Source organism: Eptatretus burgeri, chromosome 2 (assembly GCF_056783735.1).
Source record: "Eptatretus burgeri isolate ZD-2024b chromosome 2, Ebu_testis_v1, whole genome shotgun sequence".
Classification (NCBI taxonomy): domain Eukaryota; kingdom Metazoa; phylum Chordata; class Myxini; order Myxiniformes; family Myxinidae; genus Eptatretus; species Eptatretus burgeri.
This window is the reverse complement of record NC_140962.1, coordinates 1,040,064-1,061,423: the sequence shown is the minus strand read 5'-3', so window position 1 is coordinate 1,061,423 and position 21,360 is coordinate 1,040,064. Positions and strand designations below refer to the sequence as shown.

The following is a 21,360-nucleotide window of genomic DNA, read 5'->3' as shown; positions in this document are numbered from 1 at the left end:
GGAAGAAGAAGCAAGAAGGAGTTGGTCGTCGTCGTGTGCGTTGGAGTCGGAGCGGAGGGGACGGAGCTGTGGAGAGGCGGCGAGGGCAGACGAGGAGGTGCTCGCGTCGTGCAGGGAGCTGCACACCAGGGAGGCCGACGGCGCGACCTGGCCGAGGTGGAGACGCTCGTCGCGGGACTCGAGGCAGAGTGGAAATCCTCTATACCCCGAGCATCAGCAACCCCCTCCTGTTTCCCCCCGCGCTGAGATAGTGCGACCAAGGGGGCCCCTTTCCCACCCCCTACCAGACACTGCCCGTGAGGCCCGCGGAGTTGAGGCACCATCGCTGCTCCGCGTCTCATCACCAGACGGGTAGGCCCGACCCGGTCTCGGCCTCAGGCCCGCCTCATCTTTGAGGGTGTTCTTTTTCTTGGTTTTGGGTATGTGTTGTCGGCGCCGTCTGTGAAGTAAAATTGTATAAGTGTTGCCGTGTGCTCGCGTAATCGGTATTAGATCTGCATTGTCGCATTTGCTTTTTGTGTAAAATTGCATTGTGTTTTTTTCCTTTTCTATGTGCTTTTGGTGGAATTGAATATGTGTGCTTTCCGTTCGTCGCGAATAAATGTGCTTTGTGTTGAACTGTTTCCCGCTTCGCTTCGTCATTTCTTTCATTGAATCCTCATCTTGCTTCACGTAAAGGGTTGGTAGTGGGCTGAATACGCCCGATAATTAATCGAACCGTCGAGGCCGACGATAACACCGCTCGGTTATCCCGATAGTACGGAACGGGTCGCTTCAGTGGCCCGTGTCCGAAGTCGACCTGCGGCGAGGTGCGATCGCCCGGTCTACCCTCCGCGTGGGTACTTAGGTAGGTCGAATTTGGCGAGCAACCCTATCCCACGCGGGGGCTGATTGGCTCGATCGCGGTGAGACCGAAAGGTCCACCCGTGACTAGTTCCCGGCGTTAGTCCGAGAGGGTCACGACTGGATTGTCCGTCCGGTGGGCGACGTGCCGCGATTCGAGTTACGTGGCCGTCAGCACGCCGGCGGGCGCGAATCCGTAACACTGGTGTCAGGAGTGGGATACAAATTCATCGCCCTCCTCGCGGCACTGGTATCGGAGAACAGGAAAACGGGCTCTCCTGTCTCCGGCTAAATTCACGGGAATCGGTCCAGGGGTGAGAGAAGCGACCCCGATTCCCTCCAAATTACGAGCGAGCGAAATTAACCCTTTAAGAGAAGCAAGATGGCGTCTCAAGGCGAGCGGGAGCCGGGGGTATTAGAAATGGATGTAGAATGTGTAGGATCCATGGCCCAGGATGGAATGCCCGTGCAGGAACATGAACTCGCCCAACTGAACCCAGAGCCCGAAATGGGTGCGGCAGCGGCCGCGGTGTATGACACCTCCCCCCCCCCCTCTCCACCAAAACCCTTCCCCAACCCTTGCCGAAACGGCTCAGCTGAGTGCATCCGACATGGCCCAGCTATGCGCCATGCTGGCGGCAATGACAGCAAGGATGGATGCAAATACAAACGAAATGAAAGGCATGAACGAAAAGATGGATGCGAATACACAACAAATGAACGAAAAGATGGATGCAAATACAAACGAAATGAAAGGCATGAACGAAAAGATGGATGCGAATACACAACAAATGAACGAAAAGATGGATACAAATACAAATGAAGTGAAAACGACGATGGATGCGAATACACAGCAAATGAAAAAAGAAATGAAAGAACTACGGGGTGAGACGCAGAACATGGGCCGATGCCTGCAGGCGGGCATGAAGGCCGTGACCAGGGAGCTGGGAATGGCGACTCCACGTGTGGGAGCAAACGAGCTGGAAGGGGGTGCAACGGCTGACAGGCCCGCGGTGGAGGCGGGTAAAAAAATAATTCGGGGGGCGTGTTGGGCGAGGGTCGTGACGATGACCAGAAGGGAAAAATTAAATGGGGAGACCAAAACGTGTGAGACGAGACACGAGGTGACGACAACAGAAACTTATAAATGTATAGAGACACGGGAGACAGAAAAAATAGAGAGACAACACGATGAAGACGGGGTAAGTGACGCACACACACACACGGAGGTAGTGGAGGATAATGGGGGTGAGCTCGCGGAGCGTGTAGGGACCCAGTGCGAGCAGCTGGATGGCCTCCTCCAGGAACAAGGGGAGCGAGTATGCCCCCTTGAGGCGAGTCATGACCAGGTGAGTTCGGTCGTGCTTTGCGAGGTTGAGGGGACGAGTGCTGCGAACGGGTGCACGGAGAGCTTGGGGGGGATAGAGGCCCCGGAGACCCTTGTGGGGACACCAATCCCCAGTGTGGTTGTCCCTGTGTGTGTGGTGCAAGGCGTGAGTGCGTCCCCGTGTGTGAGTGGTGTGGTGGCGATGGTGCCAGAGTACGTGCTTCCCAGCACGCCGTGTGTGGATGAGGCACCGTGTGTGGAAGAGGCCGTGGGTGTGAGTGAAACGGCCTGTATGAGTGAGGCACCGCGAGTGAGTGCCCCCGCGTGTGTGAGTGAGGCACGGAGTATGGATGAGACACCGCGGTTGAGTGCCCCCGCGTGTGTGGATGAGGAACCGCGGTTGAGTGCCCCCGCGTGTATGAGTGAGGCACGGTGTGTGGATGAGGAACAGCGGTTGAGTGCCCCCGCGTGTGTGAGTAGTATGGTTTGTGTGAGTAGTGAGGCACGCGTGAGTGAACGGCCGTATGCAAGGGAGACCGTGTGTGTGAGAGAGCGGTATGTGAGGGAGATGTCGGTTGGCATGCGGGAGCACGCAGCCGCGTCTCCCGGTGTGAATGTGATGGAGTGGACTGTGTGCGTCGTAACACGCAGGTATGCGTGTGTGGAATGGAGACGGAGACGGCGACAGAGGAGAGAAAGCCGAGTAGCGGCTGTGGTTGTTTCGGGGACCGTGCCGGGTTCACCCAGCAGTGAGCACGCGGTCCGTGCTGTGCAACGCACGAGACCGCCACGTGCTCGCTTGCGAGAGTGAAGTCCCGGTCCGGAAACGCACGCGGTGGATTTGCCGATCCCGCGGACGGACAAAGTTTAGGCAGGTAAATGGATTTGGACCGCACGGGTTCTCCACGCGATCGTGTGTGTTAAGCTCCAATGGGCAAAGCACATGTGTTCGCGTGGGGAACCCCTCGAGACGTGGGGCTTGTGTTTTTTTTATGCGCATGGTGACGCCATGGCTGCACGTGGGGTTGGAATCCGGCAGGAGGGGTATCTCTGCCGGATGGTACCGTCCAAGGAGGGACGAGGAACACGTGCAGCTGCATGACGTCACGGGCAGGTGCAAGGTGCGCGAGCTCTGAGTTGCCGCGCAGGTGCTGCGCATGGGAAAAAAACAACAAAAAAAAACAAGCCTCACTTTCGGGTGCACAGGATTCCTGGGCAAGGGGTGGAAGACCCCCTTGACCTGGGCACAGGATGGAAACTAGTTAGGGGGAAGGGTTAGCTTAGTTAGACCGACTTCATGGGGCAGGAGTAAGTCCTCATGGAGTCCGTGGAATGGATTAGTTAGAGGGATTGTAGCCAGATTTAGGATGGGAAAATGGGAAATGATTTTTGATGATTTGGAGACAGAGACAGACTTTGAGTGTGTAGAGTTGACGTAGTTTAGCTACGTAGTGTTAAAAGGAACGTGCTATAGTGTAAGGGACGACGTGGGAGCACGAGTTAGTTAGGGGAGGTAGTTCGGAGGATGGCAGAGTTCAGTGGTGTGTGTGTGTTGAAGAGTTGGTGAGTTGTGAGGTGAGTACTTGTTGAGTGAGTGAGGCCAGCGGGTCTGTGTGAGTGGAGCGGATGGGGAATGCATGGTGCGATGAGTGATTGGGGGGAGGAGTGACTCCCGCCCAAGGGACCCCCGGGGTCAGTGTAGAGTGAGTTAGGGGGTTAGTCAAATTAACAAATATGGAAGTCGTTTTGTTGTTGGTGGGGAAGTAGGCTCGAAACCCGTTTGGAGGGGTGCAGGAGCCCTGTTGACGGGCTTGGGAGCGTGGCTGCGAAAGGTGAGTATCGCTGAGTGGGTACCCCGGGAACCAGGCTCGTCGGCCGTGGTAGGCCAAGGGCCCATGGGGGGCCGGGATAGCGTAGTGGGCACGGGTGCGCCTGCTTGGTGCGGGGGCCCGGGGCGCCATTAGCCGCGTGGGCAGTGTTGTGGGCATGGGTGACCCTCGGAAAGGGGCCCGGGAAGCCAGCCTGCCACGTGTGCGTTTCAGGGGAGGTGCCATGGGGGGCACTCCCCGGTGTTAGGGAGCTGGTAGGCTCGGAGGCAGTGTAGTGCCCGGGGGTGCCATAGCGGGAGATTCGGCAGAGGGTCGTGCCTGCCAAAGGGAGCCACGTGTCCCAGCCATGAGACCGTGTGAGGGCACGGAGAGAAAATTGGGGGGCAAGGCCCGAAATTGTGAGGACACCAACACAGGCGACGGGAATCTGGGTTGTTAGAACTAATAGTTTAAGCGAGAGGCGCTTGTTGAAAGCCCCGGGGTAGTTTAACAGTTAAATGGATAGGGTAGATTAGGAAGTGTACCCCTCCGCACCATCCATCCCCTCGCTCTCGTTGTGGGCCGCTGGACCCACTTTGGTTATAGATCGGTGAACTCTGGGGAGGCCATTCTGAGGCTTCGTTGGGCCTCGGCACAGGACGTTAGCTCTCCCTTGTTCCCCTCCGGGAAGGGAACGTAGGGGTTGGGAGTAGGCTAGGTGACAGGATAGGTTAGCCGAACAAGGACGATAAAGGGGGTTAGGGGACGATTTATAGTGGGGAAGTAAAAATAAAAACAACAAAAAAATAAGTTGGGGCTAAATTGGGGTTTGACAAATTAAGGGAGTGGGTATGTACAGTGACAGGCAAAGGCGATAGGTGGGAGGGAGACAGGTGGGTAGGTCCGAGCTCGCCTTCCAAGTGGCCAGCACCACCGCACTCCCTCCACCAACCTCCACTGAACGGCAAAGGCTGGCCAGCTTCATCTGCCGGCTGGCCGTGTTTTGCTTCAAGGCGGAGGCCGGCCAACTTCATCGGCAGCTGTGTGCTGCAAGGCCTGTGCCGGCCAGTTCATCTGCTGGCTGTTTTTCTTCGAGGCCTGTGCCAGCCAGTTCGTCTGCCGGCTGTGTTTGCCTGCAGCGGCCTTCTTCTGCGGGCTGTGTTTGCCTGCTGCCTTTGCCATGCCATGCCCACTGCCCACGTTCACCAGCCCCGTTCAATTTTTGCTTTGCCCCCCCCCCCTGTTCATTTCCATGTGCGCCAGGATCCGCAAGGCAACAGTTTGCAAGCTGCGAGAACTGCCCTGTTGGCAGCTACAACACGGGCCTGCAGTGGCGGCCCGTGCACCGTGTTTGTGTTCATGCATCCATTCGTTGTGCTCATTGCGTGTGCCACTTGAGCTGGCACGGAGACTGCGTTGTGCAGCCCATGCACCGTTGTGGTTCACTGCGTTCAGTTCAAAATGGAAGGCCTTGGACTGCGTGTGAGCAGCCAGCCACGTTCCCTGTCACCTGCATTGTTTTGAGCCAGAGACTGCATGCGAGCAGCCTGGCTCCCTGCTAACTGCTTTTCTTTTGCAGAGTTCATTGATCCTGGGCCATGGTTTAGTGTAAAATTTGTAAGTTAAGGTTAAGATGTACTGTAAATATGAGTGCGCCCCCGGCATGTCTGTCCTAGCGCCGGCAATTTTATTTAAGTCGTCCGTGTGAGTGAGTTTGTTTAGGTAGTTACGCAGCCCTCAGGTTATTTATTTTGGGGACACGAATACCATGACACGAATTCAGGTCAGGTTCGATCTGTGACCTGCTACAGGTACCATGTAAACCTGTACTAACCTGTTCCATGGTCGGGTTGTCGGCGACTAAACCGTCTCCCCCACCAGGTTTTCTGGTGAGGAGGGTGTTTGGATATGGACACCCAGCAGGATTAAAAACAAAACCTGTCAAAGGGCGGAGGAGCTCCTTGTGAGCCAACGGCCATCCATATCTAGTGCCCAACTGTGTCTGCGGACGTCCTCCTGCAGTTGGGGTCACTTCTTATTAGGAGGTTGGTGGCAGGATTTGCACTCCGGCCACCGTAAAACCCTTCATTCCGCAAAACGCAAAAACGCAAAAAAATCTGAAAACCCACTCCGTGGGAGTACCTCCTGTGCAGCTTCCCTTCGCAGGGCAGCTCACCGGATGACGGGATTGGGGCAAAGCCTTCGGGACCCCCAATCGTTGATAGGAGGGAAACCACGGGGTAACATCCCTGGGTCAGATTGCGGGAGAGTGTGTCGGAGTGGTGCTGAGGTGTCGTCCACCAGACGGCGGTCTCCTTGGGTTAACCTGAGGCGGTCCCTTCGGGTGGGTGCCTGGAATGTCCTATCCCTAAGAGAGGATGATCACCTGTCTCTGTTATCATCTGAGCTCAAGCGTTTGGACATCGGGATTGCAGCTCTCTCTGAGGTTCGGAGACCGGATTGCGGCGAGATAATGGTGGGTGGTTACACCTACTATTGGTCTGGTCGCTCTGATGGTTACCATACCCAAGGAGTTGCTGTAGCTGTGTCCAATAAGCTGACCCCAATGATAATTGAGGTAACACCGGTCAACGAGCGTATTATGAGATTGAGGATTCGTCACTCCTTAGGTGTCATTTCCCTGGTCTCTGTTTATGCTCCGACTGAGGCGAGTGATCTCACCGTGAAGGATGCATTCTACGCCACACTCGAGTCTGTGGTTGATCAGTGCCCCAGACGAGATACACTTCTAGTCTTGGGGGATTTCAATGCATCGACTGGAACTGATAGGGACGGTTATGAGGTGTGTGTTGGTCCCCATGGGTCAGGAACTATGAACCAGAATAGCACTAAGTTCCTTGACTTTGCAAGAAGTCATGGACTTAGGGTGGCTGGTTCATGGTTTCAGCGCCCACAAGCTCATCGCTGGACTTGGTATTCCAACGCTGGCGGTGTGGCAAAGGAGATTGACCATGTCCTCATTGACGGTCGTTGGAGGATGATCCAGAACTGCAGGGTCTACCGGAGTGCTCAGTTCCTCAATACTGACCACAGGCTTGTTGTAGCAACTCTAAAGCTGCACCTTAAATCCTGGAGAATGGTACCATCCCAGCCTAGGCTGGATGTTGCCAAGCTCAGGGATGAGAGAGTAGCTGAGGAGTTTGCAAACAGGCTGAGTGGACACTTGGGGGGTCTGGGTGCTTTGGGGGTCCTGAAGAGTTGTGGAGCGCCTTCAAGACCACCGTCCTTGATGTTGCCGGTGGATGCCTTGGAGCTCACCGCAGGGCAAAGAAGAATTTTGTCTCTCAAGGGACACTGGATACCATTGACCAGAGTCGCAGGGCCAGGCTGAATGGCAGAGCTGAGCTGTTCAGGGAGCTGAGGCGTAAAACTGTACGTGCACTGAGGGTGGACAAGGAGGCCTATGTGCGAGGAATCTGTGAGGGGTAGAGCATCACCTGTGGACAGGTGATTCTCGTCCCGCTTACAGGGGAATTCGCGCATTACGTTCATCCAAGCCCATCCCTCGGAGCACTACAGTTCGAGCAGAGAGTGGTAGGCTCTTGACAGAGGAGTCTGAAGTGAAGGCCCGCTGGGCCGGTTACTTTGAGCGGTTGTACCAGGCTGATCCCCCAACTGTCGAGTTGGACGTCAAGGGTGTTACAATCCCTGTTGCTGACCCTCGAATCAACTGTGGTCCACCTACGCTTGTGGAAACACGGGCTGCGGTGAACCAGTTGAAACGGGGCAAAGCTCCAGGGATCTGTGGCATCCATGCCGAACTTCTCAAGGCTGGTGGAAATGCTGCACTCGTGTCGTTGCATGCAGTTTTGTGCTCTGCCTGGAACACAGGCATCATCCCAACTGACTGGAAGAGGGGCCTTGTTGTCCCTCTCTGGAAAGGGAAGGGTGATCGCCAAGACTGCAACAACTACCGAGGGGTGACGCTGCTCTCAGTGCCGGGCAAGGTCTTTGCTCGGATAATTCTCGATAGGGTTCGCCATCATCTGCTTGAGCACCAGCGTCCAGAGCAGTCAGGCTTTACACCAAAGAGGTCAACGATTGACCGTATCCTTGCACTTCGTGTCCTCACCGAACGCAGACGAGAGTTTCGGCAGGGGCTGCTTGCAGCCTATGTTGATCTCTGTAAAGCGTTCGATTCAGTGAATCGGGACGTCCTCTGGAGGATTCTTGGTCTTCGTGGGGTGCCACCAAAACTGATCGATCTGATGTCTGAACTCTACTCTGGTACTGAGAGTGCTGTGAAGTGTGGTGGTACCATCTCTGACTTATTTCCAGTTGTTACTGGAGTTCGTCAGGGATGTGTACTTGCTCCCACACTTTTCAGCACTTGTATGGACTGGATTCTAGGGAGGATGTCGGAGAGATCAAGTTGCGGTGCGTCATTTGGGAATGTCAAGATCTCGGACCTTGACTTTGCAGATGATGCAGTCATCTTTGCGGAGACTTTAGACATCCTCTTGGGGGCCCTCGAGGTGCTGAATGAGGAGTCGGAGCCGTTGGGATTACGGGTTTCTTGGGTCAAAACTAAGATCCAGGCTTTCGGTGACATCTTGGATGCTGCTGTCCTGTCTGTGTCTGTTCGTGGTGAGGATGTTGAGGTCGTGGAGAGATTCACTTACCTTGGCAGTGATATTCATGTCTCTGCTGGCTGCGAGTCAGAGGTCAATAGACGTCTGGGTCGGGCCTGGGGAGTCATGGACTCACTGGATCATGGGGTGTGGCGCTGCCGGTACCTGTGCGGGAGGACGAAAGTCCGAGTCTTCAGGTCCTTGGTACTTCCAGTCTTGCTCTATGGGTGCGAGACTTGGACTCTGACCAAGGATCTGAGACGGAGACTTAATTCCTTTGGTACCAGGTCTCTTCGGAGAATCCTTGGCTATCGCTGGTCGGATTTTGTGTCCAACGAGCGGTTGCTGAGAGAGACTCGGATGAGATTTGTTACCTGCATAGTCCGTGAGCGTCAGTTGCGGCTGTATGGACATGTGGCTCGTTTTCCTGACTCTGATCCTGCTCACGAGATTCTCTCAGCGAGGGAGTCTCATGAGTGGAGGAGGCCAGTGGGTCGACCACGTGCCTCATGGTTGCAACAGGTTGACCATCATCTCAAGGAGATGGGGATGGGCCTGGCATCTGCCTGGGGGATGGCCAGACGGAGGCCCCTGGAGTACCGGCGGAAAGTGGACGCAGCGACGTGCTGTTCTGGCACATGCTCCCATACCTGACCTGACCTGACCTGAATACCATGAATGTCGCACTCAGGGATCCGTAGGTAAAATGTACTCGGGGAAAACTACACATGATGGCACACGAGAATTTGACGACTCGGGACGAGTCTGTAAAAAGGGGAGGGGGTAGTGTTGTGGTTACCAAATTCGCAAACCACCATTCAGGTCCCTTAGGTGAGGTATCTCGGTAAGTATATGTGTAGTTAGGCCCAAACCCGTTGTCTAGTGGGAATACATGTCATTTATGCGTGCTGCGACTCTTCAGGATAGCCGTTTTTCTTTTACTATCTTTATTTTGGACCAACCGCCATTGTAACCACCACCAACCACAACAGCAACCACCCACCGCGGCGCCGCTTCACGTCACACCTCGCAACCGTTGCATCGCCACCGTTCTTGCGCCGCTTGTGGGTACCGGTGTTGGACTCGTGCAGGGCGCGCGCCGAACAGCGTGTACAAAACCACGGATTTTCTGCTTCAAAAACGGATCAAAAACGACACACGCCCACTTTTGTGCCGTCCAATCGGTGAGCGAGGGGCGATTTGGCCCCGCCTCCAGGGCGTTGGAGGGCGATCGCTATATGCAAATTTATGGATCAAAAAGCATTCACGCCCACTTTTTCTCGGGCCAATGGGGAGCGAGGTGAAAGGTCGAAGGGAGGGGGTCAAAGATGAGAGAGCGAAGCCACGGGGCTTGTATAAGCGACCGCGTTCGTCAGTCAGGAGAATGGGAGAGTTAAGACTTCGCGGGCGGTGGAGTTGGGAAGAAGAAGCAAGAAGGAGTTGGTCGTCGTCGTGTGCGTTGGAGTCGGAGCGGAGGGGACGGAGCTGTGGAGAGGCGGCGAGGGCAGACGAGGGGGTGCTCGCGTCGTGCAGGGAGCTGCACACCAGGGAGGCCGACGGCGCGACCTGGCCGAGGTGGAGACGCTCGTCGCGGGACTTGAGGCAGAGTGGAAATCCTCTATACCCCGAGCATCAGCAACCCCCTCCTGTTTCCCCCCGCGCTGAGATAGTGTGACCAAGGGGGCCCCTTTCCCACCCCCTACCAGACACTGCCCGCGAGGCCCGCGGAGTTGAGGCACCATCGCCGCTCCGCGTCTCATCACCAGACGGGTAGGCCCGACCCGGTCTCGGCCTCAGGCCCGCCTCATCTTTGAGGGTGTTCTTTTTCTTGGTTTTGGGTATGTGTTGTCGGCGCCGTCTGTGAAGTAAAATTGTATAAGTGTTGCCGTGTGCTTGCGTAATCGGTATTAGATCTGCATTGTCGCATTTGCTTTTTGTGTAAAATTGCATTGTGTTTTTTTCCTTTTCTATGTGCTTTTGGTGGAATTGAATATGTGTGCTTTCCGTTCGTCGCGAATAAATGTGCTTTGTGTTGAACTGTTTCCCGCTTCGCTTCGTCATTTCTTTCATTGAATCCTCATCTTGCTTCACGTAAAGGGTTAGTAGTGGGCTGAATACGCCCGATAATTAATCGAACCGTCGAGGCCGACGATAACACCGCTCGGTTATCCCGATAGTACGGAACGGGTCGCTTAAGTGGCCCGTGTCCGAAGTCGACCTGCGGCGAGGTGCGATCGCCCGGTCTACCCTCCGTGTGGGTACTTAGGTAGGTCGAATTTGGCGAGCAACCCTATCCCACGCGGGGGCTGATTGGCTCGATCGCGGTGAGACCGAAAGGTCCACCCGTGACTGGTTCCCGGCGTTAGTCCGAGAGGGTCACGACTGGATTGTCCGTCCGGTGGGCGACGTGCCGCGATTCGAGTTACGTGGCCGTCAGCACGCCGGCGGGCGCGAATCCGCAACAATATATATATATATATATATATATATATATATATATATATATATATTTGTGTACATATATATATATATATATATATATATATATATATATATATTTGTGTATATATATATATATATATATATATATATATATATATATATATTTGTGTATATATATTTGTGTATATATATTTGTGTATATATATTTGTGTATATATGTATATATGTATATATATATATATATATATATATATATATATATATATATATATATATATATATACACACACACACACACACACACACACACACACACACACACACACACACACACACACACACACACACACACACACACACACACACACACACACACACACACACACACACTACCAGTCAACAGTTTTAGAACACCCCCATTTTTTCAGTTTTTACTGAAATTTAAGCAGTTTAATGCTTCAATGTACTCTGAAATTAAAGCATAGAACAAATAAACTATTGCAGATAAAAAAGAAATCATGGAATCATTATGTTGAACAAAATTTAATCTAAATTTTTGACTTATCAAAATAGCCACCTTTTGCAGATATAACAGCCAAACATACTCGTGGCATTCTTTCTACAATGGAAATCAAATATTGTTCGGAAAGTTCTTCCCAACACTGTTGCAGAAGTTCCCACAAATGTGTTGTACTTGTAGGTTGCTTTACTTTCACCCTTCTGTCCCGTTCATTCCAAACCAGCTCAATGGGGTTTAAGTCTGGAGACTGTGCTGGCCATTCCATGATTTGAAGCCTACCGTTTTGTTCTTATCTTCTATGATCGTTCTGACATAGCCTGGAGGTATGTTTTGGGTTGTTATCTTGCTGTAGGACGAACTCCTGACCAACTCGGTGTAGACCCGACGGTATTACATGGCGCTGCAAAATGCTGTGGTGGCCCTTTTGGTTCAGGGTGCAAGTCGCCGACTCTGGATCCAGCAACAGAGCCCCAGATCATCACGCTTCCTCCTACATGTTTGACAGTTGGTGTCACACACTGAGGAACCATCCTTTCCCCTACTCGACGGCGTACAAAAACCCTGCGTGGATGAACTGAAGATTTCACATTTTGATTCATCGGTCCATAAGACCTTCTTCCAGTTTTCAGTAGTCCACTGGTGGTGCTTCATGGCCCAGGCAAGCCTCTTTTTCTTATTTTGCCATCTTAGCAATGGCTTTCTTACTGCCACTCGACCTGTCAAACCTGCAGCTCGAAGTCTTCTCTTCACAGTTGAAACTGAGACTTCCTTACTTCGATCAGTGTTAAGTTGTGCTTGAAGCTGCTGTCCTGTGAGCCACCTATCACGCAAGCTGTTGACTCTCAGAAACTTGTCTTCTGATTGTGTTGTTGCTTTGGGTCTGCCAGACCTCTTCCTGTCAGAGTTTCCTCCAGTTTCCAAGTGCCTTTTGATGATGTTGGAAATTGTACTCACTGACACCTTGGCTTCTTTGCAATTTCTCAAAAGGAATTTCAATCCGTCTTCCTTTGAATATTTCCTCTTTCACACCATCGTTCTGTTCAATCCCTCTGTTACATTCAATCATCCCTCCATTACCCCATCGGCCCTTTTCAACAGTCCCTCCTTCACCCCATCACCTTTACGTTCAATCCTGCAGCCGTTTGGTCATCCCTCTGTTATGCGGCATTCTTTTCCGTGTTTCTTTCATCCGCGCATTTCTTAATAACCCATCAGGTGCTCTCACATGCATGTTCGTGTCACATTTCACATGCATGTTCATGATGCTTCATGCTCATTGCGGTCTGCAAGGTGCGGCACTTCTCGTGGGTATGGTACAGTGCAAAAAGAGTGTGATTGGGCATTTTCTGCACAAAGGAGGGGGGCTTTGGGCACCTAGAGGGTGGGACGGGGGCTTTGTTGAAAGTTCCCTCAGAATGGCATGGCAATTTCCAAAAGTGATGTCATGCATCCGCCCCCATTGGCTGTGGACCAATGGGTGGGGGAGAAGGCTTGTGGGAGGAGGGGAAGCAAACTGATGCGAAGAAGAAAAGAGAAAGGCAGAGAAGCACTCGTGACAAGCTCACGCGAGCAGGGATTAAGAGCACTCCTGAGCAGATGGCTCAGAAAGCAGAAAGGGAAGAAGCAAAATGCACAAAGCTGAAGAGAGGCCAGAACGCAGACGCAGAAGGCTGCGGGAAACAGAAAGGAGAAACGAACGGGACAAGCTCGCATGAGCAGAAGACTGATAGACTGAGAAGGCTCGTGAGGGAAGGAACAAGAATGTGTGAGGGTAAATAAAGGAAAGTTTCATGAGCAGTTGGTGTCGAGCTTCTGTGGAAAACGAACACTCCTTCCACGAGCGTGATCCTGCCCTCTCGATCCTGTCAGCCATGAAGGATGAGGAGGGTGAACGGGGGCCTGAGGAGGAAGAATCTGAAGCAAAGGAGGGTGAGTCGCACATCCAGCTCGCATATCTGGGGCACCGGAGCGGACTCGCCTCCTGAGTCTGGGCACCTAAGGGCTGCGTGCACCCATCACCACTGCCCATTTTCCCCATCCATTTTCCTTCGCATTCTCCTGTGTATTTGTGTGAGGTGAGGCAGAGAAGGAAAGACTGCTCTCCTTTTCTTCATTCATTACGTTTATCTTATTTTCAAGTCCTTGTTTTATTCTTTACCCCTGATTGAATGATGGCCAAGTCTTTTGTGTAAGATTGAAGAAGAATACGTGTTTTGGTTAAATCTGCTCTTATGTACCTTTTTGCTTTCTTGTTGATAAATACTTGATTTTAAAGGATTGCTTCCTTGTGTGTTTGTAATAAATAATTGTTTGTTACTATTTCCAATCTGTCTCGGTTGTCTTTTCTTTTATTGGTCCGAGGCGATGCACAAGTAAGGTTAGACTGGAAGTTCTACCTCAATAATTTGCTTTGTCTGCCAGCGCACACTCACTGTAACACTCGGCAGTAACCTGAGTGTGTGCTGAGGGCTCTGACCCCGATTAGCCAGCCGTCCACAGGTAAGGTATCACACAGAGTGGTTTAAAACCAAGCCTGCCCATATTGTGCATTCTTATGAATGAAACTTCTGCATTTATATATTCAGAGTTATTTACATGAAAAATGCAAATCCGACACTGATTGTATATTCTCATTGTTCTACAATTTTCACAGGATATGTACTCAAGTAAATGCACATTATAATGTGTAATACGGATCATGTGATGTCATACGATGTGTTCCTGCAACGAAGTTGATCATTACAATTTAGAATTTTACTTTCTGTGCTTTGAGTTTATCAAATGTATCAACAATGAATTCCTTCAGGTGAATGTTTGTGCAATTTCATGTCCTATTGACAAGGTGGATAGCCCAACAAGTGTTGCATCATTGAGGAATGGATGCATGTTTTGATCAACCTTAGCTTGGAAAACCTTCACTCACTTATGGCCACAGAAACAGAGAGGGTGAAGAGGATGCAGAGAACAATAAATGTGTTGGGGACATTATCGGTGAGATTATTTTTGCAGACAAAGTTCAAAACATATTGTGGTCGTGCCTACTTTGGAAGTCGTCTTGCAATGGCTCGCAATTCACTCGACGTCCCCAACGAGCTCTTACACCAAAAGTGCCGACTGCCGAGCTTTCTCTCCACCAGATAACTCAGCCATTTCGCTATTTTTTTACCTTGCGATTGTGTGCCATTGATTCTCTCCCAGGCTGCTTGAGCACACGACACGCCTATCGCTACCAGCTGTTTTCAGGTGGCGTTCATTGTTCTTACTTCAACACAGGGGCTCACACTGACAGGATGGCCTAGAGTCCTAGACCTAGACATATGCATACTTGCCCCTATCGAGCCTGGGTTCGAATGATGACCCAGCTATAAACTGTCATCTCATTGTTTCACAGGCACAGTGATTTATCGATGTGTGTGCCATCCCTCTGATAGATGTTAAATGAGTGTCCCAAAGAGTAAGAGAGCTATTGCTGGTACTGTGGCCAAATTCCTGCCTGACCCAGAAGAGGGCAATGCAACAGTGGCTTAACCATGCCCTCAGCCAATGATGTTACTTCTCATCGTTTCATCTGAAAGACTGTTCAAAATTAGCAAGTTTGTGGAAAAAAGAAGAAAACATGCACATTTATAACTAAAATTATGTATTTTGGTGTCCATCTTGTTTTATATTATAGTGTTGTTCGTCTTTCAGCTGCTCCCATTAGGGGTCGCCACAGCGGATCATCCGTATGATACGCATCCTGATTTGGCATAGGTTTTACGCCGGATGCCCTTCCTGACGCAACCCTGGTCGCCTTTTACGACACAGGGATAAAGATTGGTTTTCGCCATGATTCCAGGCTTCTCTACACCCTCTCATAGCGTGGCCCAGTGCAGAGCTCCCGTCCTCAAGCGATCCTCCAACCCAAGCCTCCGAGTAGCCGCATTACAGGCGCACACCACTACGCCCGGTATCTTGTTTTATATTATAGTGGCCATCTAAAATTCAGCCAAGTAACAACAATTTTTAAATTCAGTACACTCAAATGATCAAACATAGCCGCAGTAATCACTCCGATCAAAATTTTTTCATGCTTTCAACTGTTTGAAAATGCATTCAGTCCATATACACAAACTGTACCACATTGTATAAGCATGATATACAGTGCCTATAGAAAGTCTACACCCCCTTTCAAAATTTTCACCTTTTGTTGCCTTACAGCTTGGAATTAAATTGCATGAAATTATACTTTTCCCACTTTTATTTACACATCGTAAAGGCCCAGTCACACCTTGACGTTTTAGCCAGCTTATGCCGATTTTTGGAAAATTTGTGTAAAACGCTAGTACACATCGAATACGTTATGGGTAAGTTTTGATAACATTGAGAGCACGCTGAAAAACACTGCCATACGTCGTACTACGCTGGCTTTAAACGTTGTACTTTTCGGTTGTCCTCAAATTTTCCATGCTTGAAATTTTAAGACTTATGCCAGCGTATGACTCTCACGTTCCGCATAACGCTGGCCATAAGTTGTAGCCACGTTACGCGATCGTTGACACACGTCGACACACGTTACTTGTAAGTTACTCATAAGTCGAAACACGTCGAGGTAATGTTTAGCGTATCCGAAACTTATTTCTAACCTATGAGTAACGTGTTGTAGGCACGTTACGCGATCGTTGACACACGCCGACACACGTTACTTGTAAGGTATTCATAAGTCGAAAACGTCAAGGTAATGGTTAGCGTCAGTGTTCCAGACTCCCTGGGGTTTTTTTTCTTCTTCTTCGGTATTACGGTGATGTCGACACTTCAATTTCTCGTGCGGTTATAATATAATATAATTAAAAGACTGCCGCTCAATGATTTAAATCATAACCGCACTAGAAATCGAAGTGTCGACATCACCGTCATACCGAAGAAAAAAAAAAACACGGAGTCTGGAACACTGACGCTAACCATTACCTTGAGTGTTTTGACTTATGAGCACCTTACAAGTAACTTTTGTCGACGTGTGCCAACGTTCGCATATCGTGCGTACAACTTATTCCCATCGCATGCGGAACGTATGTCATATGGCAAGTAAGTCGTAAAATGTTTAACACGTTTATATTTACAAGATGTACTCCACTTAATACGATGTATGATAGCGTACTTTAGCGTTTTATTCACGCATACCAAACTTACCCATACCGTATTCGATGTGCGCCAGCGTTTTAGACGCATTTTTCAGAGGTTGGCATACGCTGGCAAGATCGCCAAGGTGTGACTGCGATGTTGACACTTCCATTTCTGCGGCGGTTATGATTTGAACCGTTGTGCGGCAGCCTTTTAATAAGCTACGTCACGTCATCGTCGGTGATGCGTGCAGTGCGCTATGCATAAGTTAGACTATCGTTGGGCATAGGTTGGGAAGGCCAACAACAGGCTCAGCATTCGTTGATATAAGTTAGCTATAACACAACGAAACGTTCTGTGTCCATTACTAATATGTTATGCATACGACCAACTCGTTATGAATACGTCCAAATCTTTAAAAAAAACATCAAAAGTTCAACGTAAGCCAGCGTTTTACATACATTTTAATACGTTGCCATTGCTGGCTAAAACGTCAAGGTGTGACTGGGCCTTTACCCACAACTTCCAAGTGAAATTTTCTACAAATTTCAGAAAATTGATTAAAAATACAAAACTAGAATATCTTGGTTGGATAAGTGTCCACCCCCTGAGTTAATATTCCGTGGAAGCGCACAGTGACAGCAACTACAGCTGTGAGTCTGTTGGCATAGGTCTCTACTAACTTTGTGTACCTTGTTGGGCAATATTTGCCCATTGTTCTGGACAAAACTATTCAAGATCTGTCAAGTTTCATGGGGAGTGTTGATGGACAGCAATCTTCAAGTCACGCCACAGAGTGTTGATTGGCTTTGGGTCAGGACTCTGACTGGGCCACTCAAGGACATTTATCTTTTATTCCTTAGCCACTCAAATCTAGCTTTGGCTGTGTGCTTTGGTTCAGTATCATGCTGAGAGGTGAACTTCCGTCCCAATTTCAGCTTTCTTGCAGAGGGCAGCAGGTTTTCCTCTTGGATTGTCCTGTATTTTTCTCCATCCATTTTCCCTTCTATCCTGACAAGTGCCCCAGTCCCTGCTGATAAGAAACATCCCCATAACATGATGCTGCCACCACCATACTTCACAGTAGGGATGGTGATCTTTGGGTGATGTGCTGTGTTGAGTTTGCGTCAAACGTAACGTTTTGCATTGAGGTCAAAAAGTTCCACCTTAGTTTCGTCAGATCACAAAACTTTTTGCCACATGGTTTCAGAAACTCTGGATTGTTTTTTTGCATACCTCAAAAGGGACTCAAGGTGGGCTTTTTGAATAATGGCTTCCTTCTTGCCACCCTACCATACAGGCCAGACTTGTGGAGTGCTTGGGATATTGTTGTCACATGCACACAGTGACCAGTCTTTGCCATAGAGGCCTGTAGCTCTTTCAAAGTTGCCATTGGCCTCTTGGTGGTCTCTCTGATCAGTCTCGTCCTTACTTGGTCATCCAGTTTGGAGGGACGGCCTAATCTAGGCAGGGTCTTGGTGGTACCATACTCCTTCCACTTCTTAACGATTGTCTTTACTGTGCTCCAGGGGATATTCAAGGCCTTTGAAATATTTTATACCCATCCCCTGATCTATGCCTTTCTACAACTTTATCCTGGAAGTCTTTTGATCGCTCCTTGGGTTCCATGGTTGAGTCTTTGCTGTGAAATGCACTACGCAGCAAAGGAATCCTGCAGGAACAGCTTTGTGAAATAATGTTTTTTTCAGATTGTATTTCTTTTTTTCTTCTCTTTTATTCTGAAACAATAAAATTTCACATTTTATTCTGAAATAATCAGAATCACTACAATTTAACACAAGTGGAGGCCAATTAACTTGGTGTGTGATTTTGAAGTGATTGGTTACACCTGAGCTAATTTACAATTGCCATTATAAGGGGATGGACACTTATCCAACCAAGATAGTCCAGCTTTGTATTTTTTTAAATTAATTTTCTGAAATTTGTATAATTTGTTTTTCACTTGGAAGTTGTGGGTTATGATGCAAAAATAAAGATGCAAAAAGTCTGATTTAATACAATTTAATTCCAGGCTATAAGGCTGCAACAGGTGAAAAATTTGAAAGGGGGTGCAGACAGCATTAACCAAAATTTATATTATTTACAAGGTTGTCTTCTCATTTCACCCAGGACCCACAACCAGTCTATGAAGGTCGCTGCAACTATGTCATTGAGGGTGGCAGATATGGACAGCAACAGGTATTTTCGTTATTTTTCTTCATACTCAATGTAATCATATCATTAATGTTGTAGCAATTATAATGCCAACACATCAATGAGAGGTCAATTGCATAGAGCATCAGCAATATGGTCCACATGCATCTGCAGTCATCTGCATCAGTTGACATACCTATAATCCTATAACAATTATGACAACAAATAAACATGGTCAACTATATAAAACATCTGCAATATGAGGTTCATCTGAAATGTTCAATATGGGGTACATCATCATCTCAGGAAATATGATCAAATCTACAATATGGGGTGAAATGAACCAATGAGTCCTTAATAGAAGATAAATGGGGTTCTAAGGCATCCATTCAAATGAATGGTGAAAAATGGGAAAACTCTCTGAATCAAGCCCCAAAAACCCCAAATCAGAGACTGATTTCCTCCCCTCCCATACAAATGAATGGGGAAACCTTTCTGAATCAAGTCCCAAAAGCTCAAAACGGGAGACTGATCTCTGCCCCATTGAGCAAATGTTAAACTGAGACTTACTGATTAAAACACTTTTTTCCCTTCATACTTTTCATTCCATTCAAAGAGTGATCCAATGAATATTTGCCCATGTTTGACTTTCGGTCGTGAATTATTTTTCCGATTACATTCATCACCATCGAGTATATTCACATAGATTATTTTGGAACTTAATTCTTGGTTTAAATGTCTTTGTTGTGCAGAAATGAAATGATAAACTTCTCTTAATGCTCTTGTTTGACCACATCCTGAGCCACATATCATTTTGAGATTGTCGTAAATTGTTTTTCCATTGTTCAATTGATAACCATCAAAGTTTTCAGTCCATTCAAGGATATTAATTTTTTTTCTTGACATCCTCCAACTTATTTGTAATTAAATTTATCCACTTATTTGTTTTATCTACTTTTACCCTGGTTATTTCTTCAATAAGACGTATTTGATATTTCTCACATTCTTTATGTTTCCCATTTAAATACCAAGGCTGATTACATCTCCACTCTTTGGTTTGGTTATTGCTTGGTTCTATCTTGAAAAAATCAGTAAAAAGACGGCGGTAGCCCGAAAATCCCCAACCGAATATCTGAACACTTAAACTTATGGTTATAAGGGAGACAATTGATTCCATTCTCTAAAATATATATTTTATCATCAAAAGCTCCTAATGCTTTCTTATTTATCTCTTCTGTATATAATTTATGTTTATAATTTCTTATTGTATTCATTTTTCTGTACTCTTCCTTCGTTAAGGTTAAACAGTTGTAATAATGTTTAAAGTTTATTGTTTCCTTGACTATATTTTTCTTTATTCCCTTTCGCTTCTTTTCACACCTTTCAATGTTATTATTATCAATATACGTAAAAGCATCAGACTTTGATCTCAATCCTATAAATTCACTCATGACCTTCCCACCCAATTCATCTTTAAACTTACCAATAACCTTTTTATTCTTTGATGAAAACAACACATCACCTGACAAAATTACTTGTATTATATATATATATATATATATATATATATATATATATATATATATATATATATATATATATATATATATGTATATGTATCAATATTATCAATGATATCCTATATACATCACTTGTCTTAATTTCTAATATCAAACTATCTGTATCCATATATACCAATGACACATTATCCCTCTACTTTAATTTTTAATTATTATAGTAATAATCATACATTAACGTCTTTGACAAGTCAAGAATTGATGTTCCTATATAAATAGGTTTGTCCATTTCAATACTCTCTTTTTTTCAAATGAATAGCACAAAAGTTCTCTGAAAACACCACCGTTTGCTCAAAACTTGGTCTATTAATTAACGTTGAAGCCTGTTTCCAAGATGGAGCAAGTCTTGTGTTTTGTCGATTCCTAACATTTTCCATAGTCTTTCCAAATATAGCATTATTCATTAATTTATAAAAGTCCTTCTCAAAATCTGTTTTTGCTTCTGTTTTCCTTTTTGTATTAAAATCAATATACTTTGTTAACCAATGACTTTGTTTAAATTTCAAAATTCGATGAATTTTTCTCACTCTCAACCCAGCAGATGAATATTGTCTCAAGTTCCTTTGATGCAAAACATAACTTTCTTTATCATTTAATGTTGTAAGTAGTTTTTTCTGGAGATTTACCTGTTATATTAAATGACTGTTGGTAATCACTTAACCATTCTTTTCTTGGACTTTCTTTATCAGGGGGAATAGGGTAGGTCTTTATGTTTGTTATGAAGTTCTTCTGGATATTTTAAATCAACCTCAAATTAATATCCAACTTCAGCTTCATCCAATTCTTTTTTAGAGGAGATAACAATGTCAAGTAAAACTTTTCATCATGTTTTCCTTTAACCCATTTAAGTTTTCCATAAGGTAAAGATTGAGACATAGCCCACCCATGCAAATTGTTAGCATCATAATACATCAGGTAAGAGTTATCCTCATTCTTATTATAATCAGGAAGATATTTATTATTTGCTTTAGCATATCTCTTGGAACATACTTGACAT

General features: G+C 47.6%; 1 protein-coding gene across 2 annotated transcripts in view; it reads left to right on the top strand.

Moving 5' to 3' along the window:
- Window positions 1-21,360, top strand: part of LOC147031249 (transmembrane protein 255B-like) — a 215,454-nt gene that overhangs the window by 116,786 nt on the left and 77,308 nt on the right. For both annotated transcript variants that reach the window (XM_085860361.1, XM_085860367.1), the window contains exon 5: window positions 18,763-18,831. In XM_085860361.1, the coding sequence (XP_085716487.1) occupies window positions 18,763-18,831 (69 nt within the window). The remainder of the gene's footprint in view (window positions 1-18,762; window positions 18,832-21,360) is intronic.